This window comes from Hyalella azteca, unplaced genomic scaffold (genome assembly GCF_000764305.2).
Source record: "Hyalella azteca isolate HAZT.00-mixed unplaced genomic scaffold, Hazt_2.0.2 contig7612, whole genome shotgun sequence".
Lineage (NCBI taxonomy): Eukaryota > Metazoa > Arthropoda > Malacostraca > Amphipoda > Hyalellidae > Hyalella > Hyalella azteca.
Window position 1 is genome coordinate 54,633 of NW_025937733.1, and position 11,050 is coordinate 65,682.

An 11,050-nucleotide genomic window follows, 5' to 3' on the forward strand; every position below is an offset into this window, starting at 1 on the left:
ATAACAATATGCGATTGATTTGTTCGTAGATGTTTGAAAAACATGATGTTTTTATCACAGTATTTACACAAAATTACATTATTTCTGAGTCACCCTTATAGATATTTTATAATTAAATACGCTGCACATTCATCATTGCATATAAATGTATCAGAAAAGGAAAATCACTGATGTTCTTTCTTGCTGTAACATTGCATAAAGAATAAATGACTCTTTCCGTCAGCTAGCAGGCAAGACAAAAGAAATTTCTTGCCTCAGAAGACGATTGAGTCACTTTACCAATCTTCATTATAATACGGAAGAGTCTCAGTTGGTGTGGGACAGCAACAATGGCGTCACTAAAATTACCTAACACGTTCCAATGGCATTACTACTATTAACTTGCACGGTGTAATGGCATTAGCATTATTACCTAATACGGGCGGAAGTTCTCCAAAAGAAAGCGTCTGTTTTTGTCCCGCAGGCGCTGTCACTTTCCCTGCCCTGTGCTGAGATGCGAGCTACGCGGACAGTCGCTGTACGAAACTCGTGCCACTGGGTCGACTAGGTTCTCTGAAGCCATGTTTAAGGTATGTGATATGTCATATGTATGTGTTATTATTATGATTATTCTACGGCAAAAGTGAATGTTATTATTTTCCTACGAAGAGATTGCCGATGCCTGGTACAATCATGTGTTTCAAGTTAAGGAAACTAAGAAAAATTTTAAATTCCTACTGAATGACGTAGTTCCCTGTACGAATCATGTCATGTACGTAGTCATGAATCGTGATAACGAATGTTTGTTGAGGTATGGTTGTAAATTTTTACTCCTAATTAATCCATGGTTGTACTCCGTGCGACTAATAAGGCTCAAGGGACCCATGTTCAATTGCTAGTCTACAAATTGCACATGTTCGTGTCTGCTAATTTTTATACATTTATTTGAAATTCCCGACTTGAATCTGACGCTTGTAGAGCTATTGAAATTTTTAACATATTTTGTGAGATTTTCATACCCAAATAAATTTTTAGGATTGAAACAAATAAGCGGTTCCCTACATACCTATATTTCGCGAAGGTCTTCCAGGTGGTTACGTGGATAATTCTGAGGTCCTAAAAGATTTTTAGTTGCTTTAATTTTTCCTTTACAAAAAATTACAAACACATGATCTGGCCTCAGCTTACAATTGATTCCATGCACCACCGCTAAAATTCCGTTGAATTGATATAGTACACTAACTTGATATGCTCTAAATTATTCGTCTAAACATACTTAATATTAATTATTCAATGAAATAACAATATAGTAGTAAGTAAAAAATATTATTACATATACTTTGGGTTACGTGGCGTGCGTCCGTCTTCCAGAATACTTATTTGTTGTTGATTTTAACACAACATAAAATAAAAATAAAAACTTCAGCGACGAAAAGAGGGTTAAAGGTGTTCTCTTCATAGCTTAATTCAGTGATTTATATTTAATTAAATGACTTAATTTAATTAAATGACTATTACCTTTTTAAAATTATTCCAATTTTAAAAAGTTACAATTGCCTGTGGTCCTATAGTATATTTTAATCAGTAACTCATATACAGATTTTAGTGATTTAATTCAGTGATTTATATATAATTTAATTAAATGACTATTACCTTTTTAAAATTGTTCCAATTTTAAAAAGTTACAATTGCCTGTGGTCCTATAGTATATTTTAATCAGTAACTCGTATACAGATGTAATGACTTCAAGGGCAATGCACCCGAGTGGTTACAGTTAAAAGCACAAACAAAAATGGAGCAGTGACTTGTGGGTACGATCCAGCTAGCTTAGAAAGTTCATATTGAAATGAGCGGGTTAGCCGGGTGGTTAAAAACAGCAATACGGTAGCAGTGAGTTTCGGGTTAAAACCCTCAGCGAGTTGCAAAAATTTTTCGATGTTCGGAATCTTCAACAGGCCAGATTTAGCTTAATCAGTGTCAACGCTACTATGACTATTACTTCTTCGCCGTAGCAACAAATTCATTACTGTGCTAAACCTAAACCATAAATTATTTATCCCCTCATTTTTTTATAAAAGATTTGTTTCAATAAACGATGCATCTAATGCGTGCCGATATTATAATATAATATTTTCATATTTTTCCTAAGGTACTCATTTGATTCATGAGGCCTGCCGTGAGGTTAATATATGCATTTCTTCATCCACAGGAAAGATGGAAGCAGTTGGTGGCATTCACCTTCGCAGTTCTTCACATCACCATCGTTTTAGGGCAGCCATCAGAAACAGCCAGCCTCCACTCGGAAAATGGGATGCAACTCGCAGAAGAAATGCCCATATCATACGTTGAGTTTCAATACATCCCTTCATATGGCGACATAGAGAGACAAGGTTATTTCACGGAACAACGAAGTAACGGAGGCTTCATGGGCTTCATATCTGACTCAGCAAAGTACATCACCGATATTTTCTCGGGTAGTGTCTCTTCTCCACATCGTTCCCAATCGTCGGTTGACGAAAGGGCTTATCGGCTTCCACCCCGAGCCGTTCAGTCGCGATTTACACCTGATAGGAGTGGTCCAGATTTTACTCCTCAGAGATTTCGGTCACATCCTATGGGCCCTCCTCGTTTTGGTGGCAGGAGACCTCCTTTCCTACGCCACTCTCGACACCCTCCGCGAGAAAACAGAGATTCAACTGAAGATCTACCCACAGAGAAACCTGGTTTCTGGACTGGAGGTTATAGCAGCCATTTTAAAACAATTGATGTGGATTCTCCCGAACACGATGATAATTATTACGATCCAGTTGACGAAGAAAATCTAATTGACCGTCGATATACTGGCTCTCAAAATTGGCCTGCAGGAAACTCGAATCTGGTCTCTAAGGGCGATCTTAGCGAAGACAAATTAATTGATCTGCTAACATCGAATGCGTATCGACTGCGTCTTCCACTTGAAACCATAGATACACGTGGTGCAGATGCAGCTCCTAAAAATTATGGCCGTTTCTCGTGGCCTGATTCGTCGTCACGCGAAGGTAACGAGAAGAGAAACTCTGGAAGCAAATCATCACATCAATCATTGTTCAATCGAAATTTCAATTCACAAGCATCTCTTGAAGCCACTTTCAAGGCTTACCAAAGAGGAAATTCCTACGATGCAGACGTCGAAGAAGCGATCAGAAAATGGGAAGAGTGGGGCAAGCTGATAGGGAAAAGCACTTCAACGAACACCAAGCAAAACAACATAGAGCCCATTAGGTCTGCTAACACTGTCACCACGGCCCCAGTAAAGCAAACCCGATACACTACTCAAACAGTTCGGAATAATATCTCTACGATAGGTCAAACAAGACGAACGAGGCATGAAAATAATTTTGCGGTCAACGCCAAAGTTAGTCATAAGAGTTTTGTACCCAGCAATGTTCAAAGCACTTTGGATCTCTTAAACATTAACAACAATAACCAACCTAATAATCGCAACAAATTAGTGTCATCAAACAGCACCAGACTCGTTTTGACTGATAGTGGTTCTTCTCATATGATTGATAAGAAATACGAAGTGTCTAATGTTGTTGATGCCCTAAAAATAGTTGTTGATGCCCTCGAAAATTCTGCGAGCGGTGAAAAAATTTATTTAAAGAAGCCCCAAGCGCAGCAACCAACAATTTTGAACTATCAATTGGCTTCACAGCAGCCTGTCCAGCAGAGTAAACTTAAACATTTTGGAGAAGAGTGGACCCCTTTGTTCTAGACTATATTTTAAATACAATTTGACGATGATGTACAATAATAAAGTTTATCCAATAAAAGTTTTTAAGAATAAGGTAATTTTTAATCATCTTGTGATCTTTTAGTATATATTTTTTAGAAAAAAAATCGAGTTATTCTTCTCCTCATATCTGGCAGACAGCATTTGTTGTGAAATACTGTCATCCGCCTTGAAATAATGCGTAAATATTTAATTGCATCTCATTCATGAGTTCAAGCATGGTTGAACTATTCTAATAGTTCAACCATGAGTTCAAGTTTCTGAATCACAGATAAAATTGTATCACTTGACATTCCAAGTTTTAGAAGCTATCATCGACTTCCGCAAAGTTTCCAGGGGCTCTAGGGCTGGCTCTGGGCTACGCTAGGCTAAGTCGCTAAGAGAGCCTTAGAGAGGCAGCGGCGTTCATCGAGCAAACATTTCTAGCGGCTAGCGCTCTTGATTTCGTAAAGTTAACCGGCTATTACTTGATCTCGTGCTATACTTCAATATATACAAATACAACAAGTGACACTGCCACTGGGTGCAGGGTGGCGGCCTGGTGGCCCAGTCACCACTCACTAGTGGTTACATTTCAGAGTACCAAGATTGGAGCCGGGAGGTCGGAGCTTCGGATTGCTCGGAGGTGCTCNACCAGCATTATCATACTTAAGAAATTGGTTTAAATCTTTAGTTTTTGAGGAAATTAAAAATGAACTGATTCCAAAAAAGCTCTGGTTTGCCACTATGCCGCCCAGTCACCACTCACTAGTCACTAGTGGTTACATTTCAGAGTACCAATATTGGAGCCAGGAGGTCGGAGCCTCGGATTGCTCGGAGGTGCTCGTTTGATCCCAGATTCCCAGCTCTGTGCCCTAGTTTCTGGTCAGAATTTGCAAGGAGGCTGGACAGTTAGGCTAACGCGGACTATCGACTGCATAAATCCTATCGACTATCGACTGGCATGCGGTTGTTCAACGACCAGATGACCTTGAGATAAATTTTACAACGACTCTTGTGCCTCACTATGAGACCTGGAATGAACTGAAACTAAAAAAGCTCTGGTTTGCCACTATGGAGACAGGTGGGGTAATAAGAGAGAGTACACCAACAATTTGTTGAAAACTTGAAATGTTGTAGCTGCTAAACTAATTAGGCCTAGGGTAAACGCGGTATATTCCGACATCGTAGGTAATTCCGTCACCTCTCCAGCTTTTCCTTTATATTAAGCTAGTAACGCATACAGGTTTTTTTTATAGTTTTTCATTTCTCGATGCGTCCTTAATGTGTCGGAATATACCGCGTTTACCCTACTAAAATATTGCAAATGAAAAATAGTGCCAAGTGGCATAAGCCATAGAGTTCAACATTTTTTCTATCTAGCCTATGTACCTATCATGAAGCAAGTTAAGAAATTATACATTTAATACCTCTTTAAAATCTTTGAGAAAAATTGTAAAAAGGGATAGCCTATTTTGAAAAAGGACCTCTGCTAAGGTCTGTACCATCTGTAGACTGTAGCAACTAGCAAAAAAACTATTCACTGCACCTGCAGGCTGCAGCAGGCTGAGAGTTGCAATATTCATCCACTGTCTGCACAGGTAAATCAAGGGCAGTGTGCTTCCTACTATCACTTTGCTAAAGTAAATGCTAATCTTGTAGTTGTTCACAAATCACAATCACACGACTGACATGAGCATGTGGGATGTGGCCCCAGACGTGGTTTGTTGTGCATTGCCTTTTCTTCAAGAAGTTTCTCCAACTGCTGATGAGTTTTTCCTCAATTTGAAAGCTGAGGTAATGAATAGGTGCCATAAATGTTTTTTTATATTTAATTTGAAACTGTTATGTTGGGAGTAAATAGTATTTCCTTCTGTAGATCCATCCCGGCATCCCTCTTGCTCATCTGTGAGTGACGTGCGCAATTAACAATCTTGCATGGGACCTTCTCTGTGTTGCCTGACTTGACGTTCATACGATCATAGCTACCGTAACCTAAGCCTATTTCTGATGGCCTGCAAATCTGTTTTTAGTTGCCTGGAACGTTTTTTTAGGTGGAACCGCTGGAACACTTTTTTATGTGAACCACGAATTTTAGAATTCCAGCCTGGCAGGATGGAATTCTCCATGGTCAGGAAGATGTGCCAGGTGCGCGGGAAGTTATTTTGTCATTTTAACGACCTGCGCGGTGCGCCGTACTACGTTGGTAAAAAAATGCGCCGTGCGCCGTACTTTAGAAAGCTAAAATAGTTCTACTATTTTAGTCAACAATATACGCGAGTAATGCGAGTATATTGACTACGCAAGTCAAACTGACAATAATAAAATGTAAGACATGTCCGGGTTACTTCTGACTCCTCCGGTTGTCCGCCTTGTCGGATACGGAACATACAGTAATCGTAAACTGTGGCTGTTATACATACGAAATGTAAACAAATGGTGTTCAGTGTTGCCATATGACTTTGGAGAAAATTTCTTCTAAAATAAAGATGGCCGGGATTGCGCGAACATGCGCGCGAAGATAATCAATTTTCATTACATTGCGCCAACTGTGCACAGCAATAGCTTAAAAAAAGTGAAAATGCGCGGGAAAATTCACCGAAAACATACATCATCCTGAGTAATCATGGCCAGGGTGGCAGCCTGGCAGGGTGCAGAGGGTCCTAAGTGGAATAAACACGACATCAGAGGGATTCGTCCCTCTGTTAATCAATTCCACAGATGGCTTAGGCTGCAATAAATTAGCACCAGTTCCGCAGGATGAACAAAATGAAAACCAAAGTCAAATTCAATTCCGCAGCGCTATTGGAAAAGTGAAATCCGTGTGAAGTTCAAAGCCTGGAAATTGCGTCAGACACATGATCAAACAGGAGCTACTTTCATGTTCATCGACCGTCGTATTGCTCTAGAAACAAATGTGACGTGAATGCAATCTGTGACTACTGACCACAGGGCTCCAGCTAACTGAGTCTGAGACAACTACATTACTGCAAAATCCTTGCAGTTGACACCCTGATTTGCATGTGTGTGGGTGTGCTCTTACTGTTATACGGTTGCCTCCATAATAGAAGACATCTTTGAGTTTTTCAACAAACTCCTTTTGTAATCAACGCCCAACGGTATGTTGAACTGTTTTTCATTGCATTACAACTAAATAATGAAGGTTTGCTCTGATGGTTCTTTCCGTAGTAAATAGGAGCTGGAATTTGGGTATGTCTCTCAACTCAAGTCTGTCATGACTCGAGGAACATTACCGCGCTGTCATGTGTTGGTGACTCATGCCGTCATCCAAATTTAATTTCAATTTTCAAATGTTGCTTCATAAGAAGCAAGGATTAATTCATCATCTTTATTATGAATTTCTTGGTTCCTCAGTATTCTGCTCAGTGTGATAGTAATTTTTTGCGTTAACCATGAGAAATTTAAATGTTTGGTTGTCTTTGAACGATCTTCTAAAACGTCAAATGAAATCCCACAATCAAATAACCGTCAATGCCACTAACTTTGCCACAGGCAAACACATTTATTGCCAGTCACCAAAAGGAACTACCCGGTATCTATTTTGTTAATAAAACTATCAAAAAAGCTCTGTAGTTACTGTGTGCGTGTGGCAATCAAACCCTACAAATCCTACGCCAGTATTATATTACTTATATTGACAAGCTGTATGTTAAGTGCTGTAGCTGCTGCGTGACGACTTACGTGGCATTGATGGCGAATCAATCAAAATTGCAATCTTTTTATTAGTCTAAAATACATGCAAATTTTTCACTACCGTAGTTATCTAATTTTTTCTCAACAAGATGACAAATACTTGAGACATCTATTCCTGGCAAGAAATTCACTTTAGTAGAGGTATACATAAGCAAAGCTTTTTCCTTTTCAAAAAATTGTAATTAAATAATGCATTAAATTTTTTGCATTTGAATTTTTGGCATTCCATGAATTTTAGAAAATTTGCAATACACACATTTCAATGCTTATGGGAGCACAGTAAGATTTTTTTGCATATTTACCTCCATCCGTTTTCAATTAAAATACCTACTACTGAAAAATGTTTATTCAACCACTTTGCCTCACTGCGGCTGTTTGGCATTCCCAATTATTTAATTTTTAAAAAAATGTGTATTAAATTGAATACGCACATTTCCCAACTCATTGTGCTGAGGCAAAAATTTTTTGCTCTTTTGCCTTTTCAGGTTTTCAATTAAAAACATAAAACGGATAAATTCAACCATTTTGGTGTGTCCAATTTCTTCAATTCTTGACCAATAATTATGAAATTAAACAAACAATTAGGACATTTTTAACCTCAATACANACCCTCATCTACCAGTTATCTACCCCTGTCTCTTATACACATCTAGATGTGTATAAGAGACTTGCCATATACATTAATTACCGTATTATTGATGTGCAATTATCGTATTATTGATGCGATATTACCGTATCCATGAACATGCCATTGAGCATTTACAACAACCTTGTCCACTGCAAGCTTCATATCAGCAGCCTTATAGCATTTTTTTCATATCTGTAAGCTTACAGGACGGCTCGTAATTTCACATCATTTTAATTGGGTTAAATGAATTTACTATGGTAAAAAAGATCGTGAAAAACATACCTGAAGCAGAAAGGAATGTTTTCAGTTTCGACAGCTGTGTATGAGAACAAAAGCACGATCAGTTGAGGTACATGGGGCTGGTGACCTTCACAGTGTAGGACAGTGACAACCAACGTATCTTTTGGAGAAATAAATCATAGTTTAGGTCAATTAGTTTTCATTCTATGATGCCTGGTGCACAATTCTATACATGACATGCTATGCACAATTTTGTGATGACCGATAATGCACTAACTTTTCGATAAGTGAAATTTTTTCGCTGAGCAAGGAAAATGTGATCAATATTCTTTGTTTTTAATCAATTTTTTTCATAATTGGAGCCTTTGCTAACTGAGGTTCTACCGTAAATGTGTTTTTGGGGGTGTCCCAAATAGCCCCGGGGAGGTGTCCCGAGTAGCCCCGCCGTGCGGAAATGGCTGCCATTTCTTTTTGAAATGAGATAGACAAATTCTGTCAATTACATTTTCAAGCCGACACCTGGGTGCATTTTTTACGTAAGTAAAATTTTTTAATACGTCGAATATTTTTTTTGCTACATACCTTAGCAGTTGTAACTTTACAAAATATAGTTTTTCACCATTTTTTTTCAGGAATTTTTCAAAGCAAGTAAATGTAGTACCGGTATTTTTCGACTTCCTTTATACTATATAGATAGGGAATAAAATGTATAAAAAAATTTCTAAAGACCACGTTTTTCATGTGGACTCAAAAGTGGAAAATAATTTTTTGGCAGCTACTGATCTCTGTTTGCTTTCATTCTCTTGGTCACGAAACACGAATATCCTCTCGAGGATGACGTGCATTAAAGGTTCCAACCCCTGCTTGTGAGTTCCTTTAGAGTTTATATGCTTGGAAACGTGCAACAAATTATTGATTATTGTATTGTTATCGGGAGCTGAGCTACCCTAAAAGTTTCAGAGCGCTAGCTAATGGGAAAGTTGGTGAAATATCGATTGCAAGATTTGATCATCACAGACACGAAAGCGAGCTAAGAAAAACGTGGTAAAAATGTTGACGTTTATGCCACTATTTTTAGTTTTGCAATATTCCAATTAGTTTTGCTACTACAACAGTTTTACGCCGTGTCGGAGGCCTGTCCCGAGTAGCCCCGCTTGTCCCAAGTAGCCCCGGTTGACGGTATGGTAATATAATATCAATAAAGGAAAAACAAGTATAAATCATAGAAAATGTCATTTATTCTACCTCTACATCATCTACAATGAAAGAGGAGGACTTCAGAGTCCTGTGAGTAATGGATGAATACACTCTGCGTGCTTTAAATGTTTTAAAATGAAGTTTTATTCCAAATGTTCCTAGTAGCCCCGTTTGACGGGGCTACTCGGGACGCTATTTTTTTTGCTTCCAGCACCTTACGAATAGCATATGGAATTTTTTTGGAGAAGCCATGTGATTTTCCTTGCAAAGAGCTTTGAAATGAGCTTAAACTTGTTTATGAAATGTTTGATGGTAAGAAGTTATGAATGAAAAGCATTCAAAATCATCCCAAGTAGCCCCGGTTGATGGTATTTTTGAACTTCCTTTATACTACATAGATAGGAAAAATTTTGATGTTTACGCCACTATTTTTAATTTTGCAATATTCCGATTAGTTTTGCTACTAAAACAGTTTTACGCCGTGTCGGAGGACTGTCCTGAGTCACCCCGCCCATCCCGAGTAGCCCCGGTTGATGGTACCAGGGGCAGCAAGTGCCTGAAAAAACTGACCTATCACCCCCACCCTTACCTAGTTGCCACTACCAGGATGGTCAATTACAACAACAACAAATTTATGCATAGAATGTCATAGATAGAATTGTTCTCCGGGCAACAAAGAATGAGAAGAAATTAACCTAAATTATTATTTTTTTCTCTAAAAATATGGTGGGTTGTCACAAAAATATTCCTTTTTGTTTCAGGTATGTTTTTACATTTTTTTTATAGTGAATTCACTTGACTCAATCAAAATGGTGCTAAATTACAAGCCATCCTGAAAGCCTTGCTACAGAAGAAATGCTACATGGCTGCTGATATTAAACTTGCAGTGGACAAGGTTGTTGTCAATGTTCAATGGCACATCCATGGATACGGTAATGCCACACCAATAATAATGTATGGATAAGGTAATATCATATCAATAAAGGAAAAACGAGTAAAAATTGCAGAAAAAGTTGTTTATTTTACATCTACACAATCTACAAAGGAAAAGGAATACTTTAGAGTACTGGTACCGTTAGTACCGTCAACCGGGGCTACTCGGGACTGGCAGGGCTGCTCAGGACAGGCCTCCGACACGGCGTAAAACTGTTATAGTAGCAAAACTAATTGGAATATTACAAAACTAAATATAGTGGCGTAAACGTCAACATTTTTTCTATCTATGTAGTATAAAGGAAGTAAAAAAATATGACATTTACTAGCTTTAAAAAATTCCTGAAAAAAATGGTGAAAAACACTTTTGAAAAGTTACATTTGCTAAGGTCTGTAGCAAAAAAAAAAATATTCGCTGTATTAAAAAATTTTACTTACATAAAAGTTGCACCCAGGTGTCAGCTTGAAAACATAATTGACAGATTTTGCCTATCTCATTAAAAAAAATGGTGGCCATTTCCGCACGGCGGGGCTACTCGGCACACCCCCAAAAACAAATTTACAGTAGAACCTCAGTTAGCAAAGGCTCCAGTTAAGAAAAAATGGAT

The 11,050-nt window shown here is 38.2% G+C and overlaps 1 protein-coding gene across 1 annotated transcript; it reads left to right on the plus strand.

The window, feature by feature from the left end:
* The first annotated feature begins 517 nt into the window (after positions 1-517).
* LOC108682990 lies at positions 518-3,786 on the plus strand. Its single transcript, XM_018172262.2, has 2 exons — positions 518-569; positions 2,189-3,786. The coding sequence occupies exons 1-2, from the start codon at positions 561-563 to the stop codon at positions 3,731-3,733; spliced, it is 1,554 nt and encodes a 517-aa protein (XP_018027751.1). The 5' UTR covers positions 518-560; the 3' UTR covers positions 3,734-3,786.
* Positions 3,787-11,050: the final 7,264 nt, after the last annotated feature.